This window comes from Notechis scutatus, chromosome 1, assembly GCF_049901735.1.
Source record: "Notechis scutatus isolate UNSWTSFEM ecotype Mainland chromosome 1, rNotScu1.2, whole genome shotgun sequence".
NCBI lineage: Eukaryota > Metazoa > Chordata > Lepidosauria > Squamata > Elapidae > Notechis > Notechis scutatus.
In genome coordinates this window covers 2,861,145-2,878,261 of record NC_142009.1, presented here as the reverse complement: position 1 = coordinate 2,878,261, position 17,117 = coordinate 2,861,145, and the positions used below count along the sequence as shown (strand labels likewise).

The 17,117-nt window shown below is 46.7% G+C and overlaps 1 protein-coding gene across 1 annotated transcript in view; it reads left to right on the top strand.

The window, feature by feature from the left end:
* The window catches only part of NSRP1 (nuclear speckle splicing regulatory protein 1), a 39,995-nt gene extending 23,857 nt beyond the window's left edge, over positions 1-16,138 (top strand). The window contains exons 3-7 of the mRNA XM_087955817.1: positions 2,187-2,243; positions 6,112-6,243; positions 8,003-8,210; positions 10,347-10,455; positions 14,913-16,138. Of these exons, the coding sequence (XP_087811943.1) occupies positions 2,187-2,243; positions 6,112-6,243; positions 8,003-8,210; positions 10,347-10,455; positions 14,913-15,759 (1,353 nt within the window). The 3' untranslated portion in view covers positions 15,760-16,138. The remainder of the gene's footprint in view (positions 1-2,186; positions 2,244-6,111; positions 6,244-8,002; positions 8,211-10,346; positions 10,456-14,912) is intronic.
* The last annotated feature ends 979 nt before the right edge of the window (positions 16,139-17,117 follow it).

Here is a 17,117-nt window from a genome sequence, read left to right as displayed (position 1 = left end):
ACACGGTTTAGGGCCGTGATGGCGAACCTATGGCATGGGTGCCACAGGTGGCACGCAGAGTCATTTGTGCCGACGACACGCGAGCCGCAGGCAAACTTGCCTTGCATTACTGCACATGCGTGCGCCTCACGGCTGATTTTTCGGCTGGTTTGAGTCCTTTTTCGGCCTCCCAGAAGGGCTTGAAAAAAGACTCTGCAGGCCGAATAATAGGCCCGTTTTGTCACTTCCTGTAATACCGGAAGTGATGAAACGGGCTTATTATTCGGCCTGCAAAGCCTGCGGAGGCTTTTTTTTAAGCCTCTGACAGGCTGAAAATCGGCTGTGAGGCGCAGTGCAGGTAAGGGGGAATCGTGGGGGGCATTGTGCGCATATGCGCAGGGGGCGTGGGGGGCATTGCCTTCTGGGTGCTGGCCCGTGAGTAAGCACATGCCAGTGCACGCACCATTTTTGGCACGGGAGCCCCAAAAGGTTAGCCACCACTGCTTTAGGGTCTCCTGCTTGAGCCAGGGGTTGGACTAGAAGACCTCCAGGGTCCCTTCCAACTCTGTTATTCTTCCTTCCTTCCTTCCTTCCTTCCTTCCTTCCTTCCTTCCTTCCTTCCTTCCTTCCTTCCTTCCTTCCTTCCTTCCTTCCCTCCCTCCCTCCCTTCCTCCCTCCATCCCTGGAGGGTTTTAAGAAAAGATTCAACAAACATTTATCTGCAATCATATAGGAACTCCTGCCTGAGCAGGGGTTGGACTAGAGGACCTCCGAGGTCCCTTCCAACTCTGTTTTTCTATTGTTTGCATCCTTATGTGGTGTTTTTTTCACACTAAACCACAGTCCTTCATGCCATGTGTTCACGATTACAATTCCTTGACTTAGGAGCACAATTGCGCCCCAAATTCCTGTTGCTAAAGTGAGACGCTTGTGAAGTGAGCTCCGCTCCATTTTACAACCTTCCTTGCCGCTTGTTGTTAAGTGAATCACTGCAGTTCTTAAGTTAGTAACCCGGTGGTTAAATGAACCTGGCTTTCCCCCTTTTGGCTTGGCTAGTCAGAAGGTCGCAAAAGGGGATCAGGCGACGCCAGGACTCTGCGACCCATCATAACTGTGAGTCACTTGCCAAGCGCCTGAATTTTGATCACGCAGCCATGGGGAGAGGTTGCAAGTCGTAAGTGTGAAAAATGATCCTTTTTTTTCAGCACCATTGTAATGTGAAGCCGTCACTAAATGAGCTATTGTTACAGTGGAGACTCTAAACTACAGTAGTCCCCGACCTACGACAATTGGGATCAATCCCTTTTCCAGTGCCCTTGTAACTTCATTCAACGAACGGTTGTAAGTTGAGGATTTTACCTGCAGCACGTTTCCAAGGATTGGGGCGCCCAAATTTGAATACTATAAGTAGAACGCTGCACCCAGATTCCCGCTGCTCGTGCAGCCAGATCTCTTCATGAGTTGTCCCAAAAGTGCTTTTCAAGGCGGCAACTGGACTTTCTTGGTTTTGCTTTGAAGACGTTTCGCTTCTCATCCAAGAAGCTTCTTTGGCTCTGACTGGGTGGTGGGGAATGGAAGGATGGATATTCCTTGCAGACAGCTGGTCATTTGCATCCTTTTTAGAGGGTCATTGAGGCCAATTGCAGGTTTACCTGCGCCCTCAGGGTTTTTTGAAGACATTTCTCATCCAAGAAGCTTCTTCGGCTCTGACTGGGTGGTGGGGAATGGAAGGATGGATATTCCTTGCAGACAGCTGGTCATTTGCATCCTTTTAGAGGGTAATTGAGGCCACCTGGAGGTTTATCCGTGTCCTTGGGGTCACCTGAGTAGTGCAAATGGGTGTAGGCTGTAGAGAGGATTGTGAACTGCTGAAAGCATTGTGTTGTAGAAGGCTCCACGCCCATTTGCACTACTCAGGTGACTCTGAAGATACGGACAAACCTCCAAGTGGCCTCAAACGACCCTCTCAAAGGATGCAAATGACCAGCTGTCTGCAAGGAGTATCAATCCTTTCTGTTCCTTACCATCCAGTCAAGAGCCGAAGAAGCTTCTTGGATGAGAAGCAAAACATCTTCAAAGAAAAAAAACAAGAAAGTCCAGCTTGGAACAAAAAAAAGGCAACTTTGGGACAACCGCCACCTGGATGGCTGAGAATCTCTACAGGCCTTAATGAGTTATTAACTCACCTTCATTTTCTTTCCTGACAGTCTTCCGTCGGTGAGAGCCTTCAGAAGGAAGCCGTAAAAAAGCAAGCCATGAAGCAAGTAAGTTTGACATGGTCTTTGTGCTCCCTGCGCCCCTGTCCCGGTATAACGACGGTCCTCGACTTTACGATGCACAGTTGGGACTGGATTGTCCGTTGGTAAGCCAAGAAGGCTGTTAAGGGAATCTTTGCCCAACCATTTTAAAAGAATATTTTTTTGTGGCGGCGATTGTTAAGCGAATCGCCCTGGTCGTTAAGTGAACCACACCGTCGTTAAGTAAATCCAAGTTGAGTTTGCTTGTGGGTAGGTCAAAAAGGGTGGGGGCGTGACCCCAGGGATTGCTGCCCCCGTTCATAAACATGTGCCGGCTGCCAAGCACCTTAATTTTAATCACCCGACAGTCATAAGCTTGGGTTGGTGGGGGGTTGGACTAGATCAGCGGTCGCCAACCAGTGGGCCATGAGAAAATTTTGGTGGGCCGCAGAGAAATCTCACCCCCAGAGCACCCCCCCAAAGCAAGTAATCCAGGCTGCGCAGAAACATAAGGCTGCGCCGCCCACATGGCCCACGGGAACCCTCCCCGACCACTCACTCCTTACCCGGCAAACTTGCCTGCTAAATTGCTATTTTTCCTTTTTCCGACCATCATCTGTTCTGTGCCAGGAGATTTAGATTAGCTAGGAAGCAGGAAATGGTTGAATTTCTTGCTTTCTAGCTAGTCTTTAGATCTTCGGCTCTGCTTTTAAGCACAGCCAAACCTCCCTTAGGACTGAAGGTTTGTTTGCAAGCAAATTCAGTGCAGACTCACGGCAAGCAAATTTGAGAAACTGAGCTAGCCGATGGCAGATAGATAGATCACTGAATGATTCTGTGAGCAACTCAACCTGCCTGCTTTGCCCGATTTTGGGTAAAAGTTGCTCTTTTTTTAATAAAAAAATTCAATAGTTATACACATGGTGTGTTGTGAGTTAATTTTGTGAGTTTGCTTGCAAGCAAATTTTATGTGACAGACTGAGCTAGCCGATGGCAGATAGATAGATTTCTGAATGAATCTGTGATTCTGTGAGCAACTCAATCTGCCTGCCTGCTTTGCCTGATTTTGGGTAAAAGTTGCTCTTTTTTTAATAGAAAATTCAATATTGATATAAATATTTATAATATTTACATACAAGCCATGCCCAGCCAGTCCCATGACCCCCAAGCCACACCCACAAATTACACCACGCCCACAGAACCGGTTAGTGCTCCCTGAGGTCTAAATGGTTGGCTACTGCTGGACTAGATGACCTTCAAGGTCCCCTCCATCCCTTTGAGTCTAAGACTACATGATTCTCGATTGACCTCAGAATTCAATCACCATCCCCAAAGGTTAATGTTGATCCCTTTTAATAGTTAATAAGTTAATAGTAACCCAGTCTATATGTGACCTTTTGATTTTTCTTGCCTAAGTATAAGATTGTACTGATTTCATTTTGTTAGATAGGGCCCAGGGTTCAAGTCTGTCGAGATCCCTCTGGGAATTCTGGGAGTTGAAGTCAACAGGTCTTAAAGTCACCGAGGTTGGACTCCCATTAGTTTACGCTAATGTTTAAAGACAAATGCGAGAGCGTCGATCCTATTTTTCCCCCCCTTCTTCGCATCTCTTTTTATGACTTCAACAACTTACCAGCCAGCCAAATGTGTAAATAGACCAGCTTAGATGTGAATTCATTATCGGGCTATTTCACATGATTTATGTCCAAGGTTTTACACAATTGTTCTTCTTGGCAACAAATCTGGAACTGGCTGTCTTAGCTCCATAAAAAATAATAATAATAATGATAATACAGTTTTAGTTTCCATGACTTTATTTGTTTGACGGATGGTTCTACTTTTATACAAGCCTGTTTTTCCCCTCGTTTTTCTTTTTTTTTTGGCAGCGCCCAAGTTGTTACGGGAGAAATAAGCTTTGGCAAGTTGCAGATTACCATGGATCCTCCTCGTAGTTTACACCACATTGCAAAATGCAGAGTCTTAATTTAGCAGCCGGCTCAAAAGAGAGGAAAATAATTTCTAGGATAGCCAGCGAAGCCAAGTCTCTCCTTTCCTGCCTAAATTTCGTGATGCAAAATACAATGTGAGGGGGAAAAAAAAAAAAGGCAGGGAGATCCCCAAAATACGGGAAGTCCTCGACTTACGACCACATGATCAATATTCGGGGGCTTGGTAAGTGTGAGGACTAGTCATAAGTCCCTTGTTGCAGTGCAGTTGTAACTTTAAACAGCCGCTTAACAAATGGTTGTAAGACGAGGACTATATGTGTGGGTTGGTAGGTGGGTGGATGGATGGATGGATAGATAGACAGATGTAAAAAGATATACGATACAGAGGGGGATGGATGGATGGATGGATGGATGGATGGATGGATGGATGGACGGACGGACGGACGGACAGACAGACAGACAGACAGACAGACAGACAGATAGATAGATAGATAGATAGATAGATAGAAGGTAGATAGATAGATAGATGATAGATAGATAGATAGATGACAGACAGACCTGAGAGAGAGAGGATAGATAATAGACAGACAGACAGACAGACAGACAGACAGACAGACAGACAGACAGACAGACAGACAGACAGACAGACAGACAGACAGATAGATAGATAGATAGATAGATAGATAGATAGATAGATAGATATTGTACCTTACTTGGCAATTCCATTTTTTCCCAAGGGCAAAAATGGGAAGAATAAGCAACCAATTCAGGCAATGGTCTATTTGCAATTTGAGGAGCAGATGGTGTGCTCCCCAGCCCATAATGCTTTGCAAGATTGATCCAGGTCTTATAAAAGGCTGAGTTGTCAATTGTCTAAGATCAACTTTATTTATTTATTATGTTATGTGCCACCCATCTCATCTTGCAAAATGCTGTTTTCAATTCTGTTATATTAGTTATTTAATTGATTACATTATATGCCACCCATCTCACCTTATAAAATGCTGTTTTCAATGTCTATTATATTTATCTGCCTATTTGTCAGTCTGTCTGTCTGTCCCTTTATCTGTCTGTCTCTATCTCTCTCTGCCTATCTATATCTACAGTATCTACCATATATACAATCTCTCTTTATATCTCTACAGTATCTAATTACAATCTTTATTCATTCATCCATCTGTCCGGCCATCCATTTATATCTTTCTATCTATTCATCCACTTGTCTGTCTATCCATCCATTTCTTCCATCCATCCATCCATCCATCCATCCACCTGTCTGTCTGTCTGTCTGTCTGTCTATCTATCTGTCTATCTATCTATCTCTCTATCTATCTATCTATCTATCTATCTATCTATCTATCTATCTATCTATCATCCATCCATCCACCCACCCATCCATCCACATCTATCTATCTGTCTGTCTGTCTGTCTGTCTGTCTGTCTGTCTGTCTGTCTATCTATCTATCTATCTATCTATCTATCTATCATCTCTACAGTACCTATCATCTATATCATCTCTGTCTGTCTGTCTATGCCAGGGGTCCCCAAACTTGGCAACTTTAAGACTTGTGGACTTCAATTTCAAGTCCAGAAGAAGTTGCCAAGTTTGGAGACCTCTGGCCCATGTCATCCATCTCCCCTTTTAAAACGGTGCTTTTCCAATGTCTTGGGATCATATTTATTTATTTTCTTCTCCATTAAATGTATTATTATTTTCATTTTATTTATATAACATGTAAAACATTCCATTTCAATGCAACAGTGTATTGTCTGCGTACAATTATTGTTAAGCCATCACAATCAAATTTATTAAATTTATTTATTAAGTTTATTACATTGACACGCCCCCCCCTCCATCTCTACCTGTCGAGCGACCCGGCTGTATTTTAGACCTGCCTGCTAGAAGACGCTAACAAAGCCCACCCACCCTCTTTTCTGCCCCAAAGACCAAGATGGAGATCCAGAGGGCGCTGGCCGAAGACTCCACCGTCTACGAATATGACACCATTTACGAGGACATCCAGCAGAAGAAGGCGGAGAGTCAGGCCAGCTTACTTGAAGGGAAAGCCGAAAAAAAGGTCCGTACCTGGCCGTACCTTAGTGCTCCCCCAAAAAGCACTAAATTAATTCTGAGCCCCGGCAAAAAACCTCTTTTTATTACATTAATGTGGATTTATTTCGTTCGCAAGTCAGCCAACGGCTTGGCCAACAGTCTCGTGAAGGTAGACTCATGAGCTCAGGCCTTTATCAATCCTGGAACGCTGCCCGGTAAATAGTCCCACGCTCAGTGCTGACAGGGAAGGGCTGGGTTAGACAGGCAGATCTTCATGATGCTGGAACAAATGGACGAATGAATGAACGCGTTGTTTCCTGCAAAAGCCCCCCTCCCCTTTTGCTCCTCATTTAATCCTGATGGAAGGGGCCATTCATCGTCCATCTGTGGCCTTGCTCCCACGTCGACCCCGAGTTCTTAATTGTGCCTTCCTTTCGGCAGCTCTGTGCATGCGCAGGCTGGGAACCGGCTCCAGAGGCTCCGCCGCCTCACTGCTGTCCGAGCCCAAAGGCTGCCTGCCTGCTGCCTCGGACGCAGAGCCCTCATCCGAGCCCTCCTCAGCCTTCAGGGATGGCCCAGGTTCCTCCCCAGCCTCCTCGCTACTGTCTGACTCTGCTGCCAGCTCCGCTAGCCACTGGCATGGCAGGCCTTGGTCCCTCGGGGCCAAGTGGTTGGGGAGCAGTGAATTCTACTCTTGCCTTAGGCATGAGAGTGGTCTGGGTGACTTTGGGCCACACCTGTGGGTGACTTTGGGCCAATCCCCAGGAGACTGGGAGTTCTAGTCCCGCCTTAGACATGAAACTCATCTGGGTGAATCACCAGGAGACGGGGAGTTCTACTCCCACCTAAGGCATTGAAAGCTGACTGGGTGTCTCTGGGCCAATCACCAGGAGACTGGGAGCCCTAGTCCCGCCTTAGGCATGAAAGTCAGCTGGGTGACTTTGGGCCAATCCCCAGGAGACTGGGAGTTCTAGTCCCGCCTTAGGCATGAAAGTCAGCTGGGAGACTTTGGGCCAATCCCCAGGAGACTGGGAGTTCTAGTCCCGCCTTAGGCATGAAAAACTATTGGGTGACTTTGGGCCAATCACCAGGAGGCTGGGAGTTCTAGTCCCGCCTTAGGCATGAAAGCCGACTGGGTGACTTTGGGCCAATCCCCAGGAGACTGGGAGTTCTAGTCCCGCCTTAGGCATGAAAGCCAACTGGGTGACTTTGGGCCAATCCCCAGGAGACTGGGAGTTCTAGTCCCGCCTTAGGCATGAAAGCCAACTGGGTGACTTTGGGCCAATCACCAGGAGACTGGGAGTTCTAGTCCCGCCTTAGGCATGAAAGCCGACTGGGTGACTTTGGGCCAATCCCCAGGAGACTGGGAGTTCTAGTCCTGCCTTAGGCATGAAAGTCAGCTGGGTGACTTTGGGCCAATCCCCAGGAGGCTGGGAGTTCTAGTCCCGCCTTAGGCATGAAAGTCAGCTGGGAGACTTTGGGCCAATCCCCAGGAGACTGGGAGTTCTAGTCCCGCCTTAGGCATGAAAAACTATTGGGTGACTTTGGGCCAATCCCCAGGAGGCTGGGAGTTCTAGTCCCGCCTTTGGCATGAAAGCTGCCTGGGTGATTTGGGCCAGTCCTTCTCTCTTATCCCAGCCCACCTCACAGGGTTGTCATTGAAAAGAGGAGGAAGGTGTCTTGGATATCTTCTCCTCCTTTGGTTCCTCGTCCAAATAATCCTAAAATTCCCCTTTGCCCCCCCCTCCCCCCCACCCACCCGCCCCCGTTCTTCCTCCCGGCAGCCCAAGTACATCCAGAACATCCTGCAGGCGGCCGAGCTGCGGAAGAAGGAGCAGGAGCGTCGGATGGAGAAGAAGATCCAGAAGGAGCGGGAGTCGGAAGGGGACGCCTTCCAGGACAAGGAGGCCTTCGTGACGGCCGCCTACAAGAAGAAGCTGCAGGAGCGGGCCGAGGAGGAGGAGCGGGAGAGGAAGGAGGCCGCCATGGAAGGTGAGCTTTCCCACGGGGGTGGGCGTTGGGGGGGGTCCAGTTGCAGCCGCCAAAGCAAGAATCGCCTTGGAGGACAGGGCAGCCGCTCAGGTGCCTGGCTCACGGGCAGTCCTCGCCTTACAACCACCATCGAGCCCGGCAGTTAGTCCTCGACTTACGACCAGTATTGAGCCCGGCCATTGCTGGTTAGTCCTCGACATACGACGATATTTGAGCCTGGCAAATAGTGGAAGCCCTCGACTTATGACCATAATCTAGCCCGGCAATGACTGGAAGTCCTCGACTTATGACCATAAGCAAGCCTGGGAAATACTGGTTAGTCCTCGACTTACGACCCTAATTGACCCTGGCAATTCCTGTAAGTCCTCGACTTACGACCATAAGCAAACCTGGTCATTGCTGGTTAGTCCTCGACATACGGCAATATTTGAGCCTGGCAAATACTGGAAATCCTCGACTTATGACCATAATCTAGCCCGGCAATGCAAGGAAGTCCTCGACTTATGACCATAAGCAAACCCAGTAATTACTGGTTAGTCCTCGACTTACGACGATATTTGAGCCTGGCAAATACTGGAAATCCTCAATTTATGACCATAATCTAGCCCGGCAATGCAAGGAAGTCCTCGACTTATGACCATAAGCAAACCCAGTAATTACTGGTTAGTCCTCGACTTACGACAATATTTGAGCCTGGCAAATAGTGGAAATCCTCAATTTATGACCATAATCTAGCCTGGCAATGCAAGGAAGTCCTCGACTTATGACCATAAGCAAACCCAGTAATTACTGGTTAGTCCTCGACTTACGACGATATTTGAGCCTGGCAAATACTGGAAATCCTCAACTTATGACCATAATCTAGCCCGGCAATGCAAGGAAGTCCTCGACTTATGACCATAAGCAAACCCAGTAATTACTGGTTAGTCCTCGACTTACGACGATATTTGAGCCTGGCAAATACTGGAAGTCCTCGACTTATGACCATAATCTAGCCCGGCAATGCCTGGAATTCCTCGACTTACGACCCTAAGCAAACCCGGTAATTTCTGGTTAGTCCTCGACTTATGACCCTAATCGAGCCTGGCAATGCCTGGTTCTCGACTTACGACCACAACGGAGTCCAAGCTTTCGGTTGTAATGCAAGACAGTTAAGAGAAGACGGTCATTAAGTGTGAAAAACAGTCACAAGTCCCTTTTTTCGGTGCCATTGTAACTTCAAATGGTCACAAAGCAGTCAGTTGTAAGTTGAAGACTACCTGTATTTCTACTGTTTTTTAAGTCGATTTTTAAAATATTTAACATTTTTAAATGCAATTGTATAGCCAAATAGAGATGATCAAGACTTCGTAATACATTAAACGGCTCAGCTGTTTTTAACAGAATAACAGAGTTGGAAGGGACCTTGGAAGTCATCTAGTCCAACCCCCACCCACCCAAGCAGGAGACCCCACACCATTTCTGACCTATGACAGTCCAGTCTCTTCTTGGAAGCTTACACGAATGAAGCTCCCACCACTTCTAAAGGCATGTCGTTCCACTGAATATAGAATAACAGAATTGGAAGGGACCTTGGAGGTCATCTAGTCCAACCCCCCGCCCAAGCAGGAGGTTTCTGCCACACCATTTCTGACAGATGGCAGTCCAATCTCTTCTTAAAAACCTTCAGGGATGACACTCCCACAACTTCTGAAGGCAACTTCTGTTCCATGGGTTCATTGCTCTCACTGTCAGAAAATTCCTCCTCATTTCCAGGTTGAATCTCTCCTGGATCAGTTTCCATCTATTATTCCTTGTCCTTCAGGTGCTTTGGAAAATAGCTTGACCCCCTTCCTCCTCCCTGTGGCAGCCCCTCAAATATTGGAAGATGTTCTCCTGTCTCTCCTGGTCCTTTTGTTTATTAAAATCAGATTAATGTCAGATTAATAGAGTTGGAAGGGACCTTGGAGGTCATTTAGTCCAACCCCCACCTTCAAATATTTGAACACCCCTATCCTGTCTCCCCCTGGTCCTTCCCTTCCCTAGACTAGCCAGGCCCAGTTCCTGCAACCGTTCATCGCATGTTTGAGCCTGTTGGTTTTCCTTTGTTAAGGTGCCCGAGTAAACCTAACATAAAAATACGTCTCTCTCACTCAGCCTCCCTGGATGTCACCAAACAGAAGGACCTGAGCGGCTTCTACCGGCATCTGCTGAAGCAAACGGTGGGGGAAGAGAAGATGCCCCAATGCAGCCTTCGGGGAGCTGGGTGAGTTTGGACCGGGTGATGTTGGGAATTCTAGCGTTCCCTCGGCCAAGAGGGCTTGAAGGGATCCAGCGGGGGTCTCCATTGGAAATGCAGTCCAAATGAACTTTGCGGAAGACGGACAACTAAGTTTAGGCAGCATTTTTTGGGGTGGGGTCCTTGGTAGTCCCTGAGCTTGGTGGCTTTCTTGGAGACGTTTCATAACCCAACTAGAGAACACCTTCAGTGCTAGAAGGGGAGGAGGTGTGTGGACAGGAGGAGGAGGAGGGACAGAAGGGACAGAATTATGGGGTCCTTGATGCTCTCTGAGCTGGGTGGTTTTCTTGCAGACGTTTCATGGCCCAACTAGAGAACATTATCAGTGCTAGAAGAGAGTGCAGTGTGCGAGGAGGAGGAGGAGGAGGAGGAGGAAAAGAGAGGTCCTTGGTGCTCTCTGAGCTTGGTGGTTTTCTTGGAGACATTTCATAACCAAACTAGGTAACATCATCAGTGCTAGAAAGGAGAGGGGTTTGTGGACAGGAGGAGGGAGAGGAGAGGGAGTAGGAGGTGAAAGAGGAAACCTGTGGTGTCCTTGGTACACCCTGAGCTTCTTACCTTGCAGACGTTTCATTACCCAACTAAGTACCATCATCAGTGTTCTCTTTGCAAGGCTTACAGACACCAATACCCCGTTCCTATCTATGCACTTGATGATATTACCTAGCATGGCGATGAAACGTCTGCCAGAAAAACCACCAAGCTCAGAGTGCACCAAGGACCCCAAAGTAGAAAAAGGTAATTGCAGGGCTCTACTAGAGTCTGCATTTTGCGGACAGAGGGTGTTGAGGTAATTCCCCGTTAGGAGAATGAGCGCATACAAGGAGACGTATTTGAGAGTAGCGTTGGAATAATACACACAGAGAACATACAGATACACTGTACAGTAAATGTAGGTTTTTACTTCCAGAAACGTTAAGCAAAGTCCAAAATAAGCAATCCAAAGTCATTCACAAGTAAATCAGTCAGTTTTCAACCCAGGGATAATCCAAATATCAAAGTCCAGTGTCAAAAAACAGTTCAGTAACAGACTTACATTAAATCCAGAAATATCAGTCAATTAGGAAAAATGGAGGAACGGGAATACTCTCCAACAGAAGGAAACAGAGACTTACTCACACTCTCTTCTGAGACTAAGGCTAAGACTAAACAGCCCAGGTTTCTGGCTCCATCTTATGGCCGTTTGAGTAACCACACCCAATTGCAGTTTTTAACATGCTCTTAAAGATACAGTTTTAAAATGTCTATCCTGGTTTATATATTTCTAACCCAAATACCTGTTAGGTGACTTATATTCCCAACATTCTCCCCTTTTGGGTAAGGCAATATATACAACCTTACATTCTAAGTCCATAATCTTCACAGCTAGTCTTATGCTTTATGGAGCCTTGGGCCTTTGTAAAATGATCTGCTATATTGTTTTCTGACATACAGTATTCCAGCTTAATCTTTGCACACATTGTCTCACATTTAAATATCTTAAATCTGTGTGTTTCGTTCTTGTTTTAACAGCAATATTTGAAGCCATCTTTATTGCTGATTGGTTGTCTTCGTAAACAACAATAGGATCTGTTACATTAATTCCCATATCAATTAATAATTGCTTATACAAAACTAAATCTGTACATAGTAAAAACAAACATGAGAATTCAGCCTTCATTGTTGACAAACTTAGATGTTTCTGTCTAATAGATCTCCATCCAATCAATGCTTTTCCCAATAATACAGCAGTACCCGATGTAGATTTTCGTGTATTTATGTCTGTAGCAAAACTTGCATCAGCATATGCATTTAAACTCAGTTCATCTTTTGGCTCCAAATACAATGCATAATGCATTGTTTGTTTCAGATATCTTAACACACGTTTAGCAGCTTGGCAGTGCCTTTCAGTTGGCTCAGCGTTAAATCTCGCTGATTGATTAACACTGTATGCAATATCTGGCCTTGACCAGTTACTGAGATAAGATAAACTACCAATCAAGGACTGATAAATGTTCTTATCCAAAATAGGACTTTGAACATCACGATGGCTAAACTCCTGGCTCACTGGTGTTTTAGCCGGCTTAGATAGAGACAGACAGACAGACAGACAGACAGAGATGATATAGATGGATAAATAGATAGAGACACAGAGATGATGATAGATAGATAGATAGATAGATAGATAGATAGATAGATAGATAGATAGATAGATAGATAGATAGATAGATAGATAGATAGATAGATAGATAGATACGACTAGACTAGCCAGGCCCAGTTCCTGCAACCGTTCTTCATGTTTCATCCTACAGTCCCCAAATCATCCTGGTTGCTCTTCTTTGCACTCTTTCCAGAGTCTCAACATCTTTTTCATAATGTGGTGACCAAAATTGGATGCAGGACTCTAGGTGTGGCCTTACTAAGTGGTATTAGTACCTCCCTTGATCTTGATCGTATTCCTTTGTTAATGCAGCTTAGGATTGCATTGGCTTTTTTGGCTGCCACCGCACAATGTTGGCTCATATTTAATTGGTTGTCCACCAAGACTCTACTTTAAAATAGAGGTCTACTTAATGAAAAGAAGGACTAGGGGAGGACATGATAGCAGTCTTCCAATACTTGAAGGGCTGCCCAAAACGAGGGGGTCAGCCTATTCTGCAAAGCACCAGAAAGCAGGATAAGAAGCAACAGATGGAAACTAATCAAGGAGAGAAGCAACTTGGAATTAAGGAAACAGGAATTTCCTGGAATTTCCTAACAGTGGGTGCCACCATATAAAAAAGATGATGAGACTCTAGAAAGAGTGCAGAGAAGAGCAACAAAGATAATCAGGGGACTAAAGGCTAAAAATGAAGAATGGTTGCTGAAAATGGCTATGTCTCATTAAATGACGAGAAGGACGAGGGATGGCGTGATAGCAGTTTTCTGATATTTGAGGGGCTGCCCCAAAGAGGAGGGGGTCAGCTTATTTTCCAAAGCCCCTGAAGGCAGGAGAAGAATCAACGGATAGAAACTAATCAAGGAGAGAAAAGTAACTTCATCAGTGCTGGAAGGGAGTGGAGTTTGCTCTCTGCTTATGTACAGGGGCTACAGTAAACAATAGCCTAATGAAGGAACCTCAAAGGAAGGGAACAACATTTCCACCAGCACTGTAGGTGCAAGCAACTTGTGATGACCCAAAGGGCCGTGGCACAAAAGCAACAAAGTCCCAAAAGTAGGTAAAGTCTTTAATTCCTCCAACTTGGCCCCCAATGTCCAGTTATCATCAGCTGGAGAAAAAAAAAACTCTCCCAAGAACAGTTTTTAAAGGGAGAAATTCAGTCTGAACCCAAAGTACATCTAAATTATAAATAAAAACCAGCACAAACCACGCTGCAGCCATTAACGAGAGAGGGCAGGATAAGGAATTGCAGACTTCCAAAAGATAAGGAAAGACACACAGCTGGGAGGACGCCAGAACCCAGATAAACTTGACAAAGATAATGCACGCTTTGCTTCCAGCAAGGAGCTGTGTGCAAACACCCTTTTTAAATCCTGTTTTCCCAGCTACAGCTAATGAAGGGAATCAGGGCCCTTTCCTCCCCCGCAAGCCATGTTGCTCCCTTATCTGTTCCTCCCTGTGTGCCCTAGGATGAAGAGAGGGTCGGGCCTGGATCTTCCTCTGAATGCCCAGCCGGACTGTGCCCTTCCCCAGTTTCTTCCACAGCCACCGGAGCCACACTCCCACTTCCTGTCAGCTGCTCAACCTCCCCCTTGGAATCAGTTTTCAACAGGGGCATGACACTACTTGTATATAAAGAGAGAGTGTGTAACCGACACTCCCTTCTAGCACTGATGATGTTACCTAGTTGGGTCTAACAACTATGGCAACAAAAGTCATAATATGGGGCAAAACTCGCTTAACAACTGTCTCGCTTAGCAACAGAAATTTCAGGCTCAATTGTGGTCGTAAACCAAGGACCACCTGTATTCTTGTTAAAAATGTGATGCCTACAAAGAGATATGTGTACTTTCACGGATATTCTCAACAGGTAACGACCACAATTGAGCCCAACATTTCTGTCGCTAAGTGAGACGTATTGAGTTTTGCCCCCTTTTTACAACCTTTCTTGCCGCTGTTGTTAAGTGAATCATTGCAATTGTTAAATTAGTAACACTGTTAAGTGAATTTGGCTTCCCCCATGGATTTTGCTCATCAGAAAGTCACAAAAGTGACATTACTATGGGACACTGCAACCGTCATAAATGTGAGTCGGTTGCCAAGCATCTGAATTTTGACCACATGACCATAGGGATGCTGCAGCGGTCCTAAGTGTGAAAAAGGATCCTTTTTTTCCAGTGCCGTTGTAACTTTGGTCACTAAACGAACTGGTGTAAGTGGAGGACTACCTGTATTTATAGAGAATTAATGTGTACGGATTATTTTGTCTCCAAATGACCTTTAGGTTCAAAGGAGAAGACCTCCCCGAGAAGCCGACAGGGTCCCATCAAAGTGTGGAAGACAAAACGAGAACTCGCCTTCCTGGGAAGGGAGAAGAGAACCAGGATGCAGACAGTGACTTGCAAAGTGATAGCAGTGATGAAGAGGAGACGGTAGCCGAGGGAGTCCCAGAGAGAGGCGGCGAGCTGAAGACTTCTGGGGCAGGTGATGGGTCCCTTCGTGGTCGCCAATTGAAGCAAAACCCGAGGGACTCCAGATCTCCCAGCGAGGAAAGACCTCCACATTCCCCTCCAGTGGAGAAGCGAGACCGCCGAAGGGACGAAGCTCCCCAGCATGACGAAAGGAATAGCCAGAGGAGACACGGAAAGGACGAGCGAAGCCGGACCGAGGGCCATCACAGGAGGCGAGAAGACCGAGAAGACAGACACAGGAGGAAGGACTGGGAGGAGGAAGAGGAGGAGGAAGAGAAGCGAGACCAGAGGAGAGGAAGAGACAAGAAGGAACATCGGGCCAGAGAGAAAGACCGAGATGGAGACAGGGAAAAAGGACGGGGAAGGGATGCAGACCGAGACGAGAAGCTGAAACACGCAAGGAAACGCAACTCGGGCTCCGTGGCTCAAGAAGACCCCCAACCTCAAGGGGGGAACCTTCCCAGTCCAGACAAATCCCCTGAGTTGACCCAAGAGGCTTCAGAAGAGAGCAAAGAGACCCCAGAGAAGCCGGCCGAGAAACTCAACAAATTTGCTAAGCGCAGCAATGAGGAGACTGTCTCGTCCGCCCGAGACCGTTACCTCTCTCGGCAAATGGCCCGCGTCGGCACCAAACCCTACGTGGAAAAAGAGGAAGATTAGGTGGTGGGATTGCAGGAAGGACTTTGGTTGCGGATCTCAGGGCCTTCCGAGTAGAGGGAAGACCGGGCTATTTATTTCAAAAGGTTCTGGATGCGAGAAGCGAAAGGGCCGATTCTCGGAGGGAGCCGCCTTTCGTTTTAGCTGGGGAATCTGCTGGGCTGGAGAGCTTTTGAGGCTCGGCCTGGGCCGAAAGACCCTCCGAGACATTTCCTCAAGTTCCACAAATTTGAGGAAGGAACGCATGCAGATGATACAAGATCAGGGATAATCTTGGTTTGGTTTTTTGTTTTGTTTTAAATGCAGTTGTAAAAAGATTAGTAGGAGTTTCCGTCTGGCGTTCCAGAGCCAGCAAAATAAAGTGGAAAATAAAACAAAAAAAGAATTATTTTAGGCTCCATTGGTTTTTTTTTTTTAATCCGTGCTAAATCTTAGTTCAACTTTGTTATTTCTAGGTCCTAAAGTGTGAATTTGAGGAAATCCCCCATCCCTTGCAGGGTGGCGTCTGGGCAACTGAATGGAGGTAGCCAGAGTATTTCCTGGCCAGAGGCCTTTCCTGTTGCCAATACGGAGTTTTGTTCAGCAGATAAATTCTCATCGTGCCCAGAGAGAAAACATATCGGCCTCCGCTTAGGATCGAACTCACAGCCTCCTGATTGTGAGGCGAGAGCTCTGCCTCTAGGCCACCCTACCACACCCTACCACCCACCCACCCCGTGGGCCACACACTGCACCTATGTGCATGTGCAATGCACCTGATCTGGGACGACGGCTCACCTGCTGGCAGAAATGGCTCTGCATGGCACTTCCAGGACACAGGCCACAGGTTCGCCACGGCCCTCGTTTGATAATGAAATGTCTGCCAGAAAACAACCAAGCTGAGAGAGAACCAAGGAAGTCTCCTCCCCCTCCTCCCCCCCTTTCTCTTTGCAACCTCCCTCCTTTGTAGCATTGATGATGTTACCTAGTTGGGTCATGAAACGTCTGCAAGAAAAGAACCCAGTTCAGAGAGCACCAAGGACCCAATTATCTTCCTCTTCTTCCTTCCTTCCTTCCTTCCTTCCTTCCTTCCTTCCTTCCTTCCTTCCCTGATGATGTTACCTAGTTGGGTCATGAAACGTCTGCAAGAAAACAACCCAGCTCAGAGAGCACCAAGGACCCAACTATCTTCCTCTTCTTCCTTCCTTCCTTCCTTCCTTCCTTCCTTCCTTCCTTCCTTCCTTCCTTCCTTCCTTCCTTCCTTCCTTCCTTCCTTCCTTCCTTCCTTCCTTCCCTGATGATGTTACCTCCTTGGGTCATGAAACATCTGCAAGAAAACAACCGCAGAGAGCACCAAGGACCCAACTATCTTCCCCTCCCTT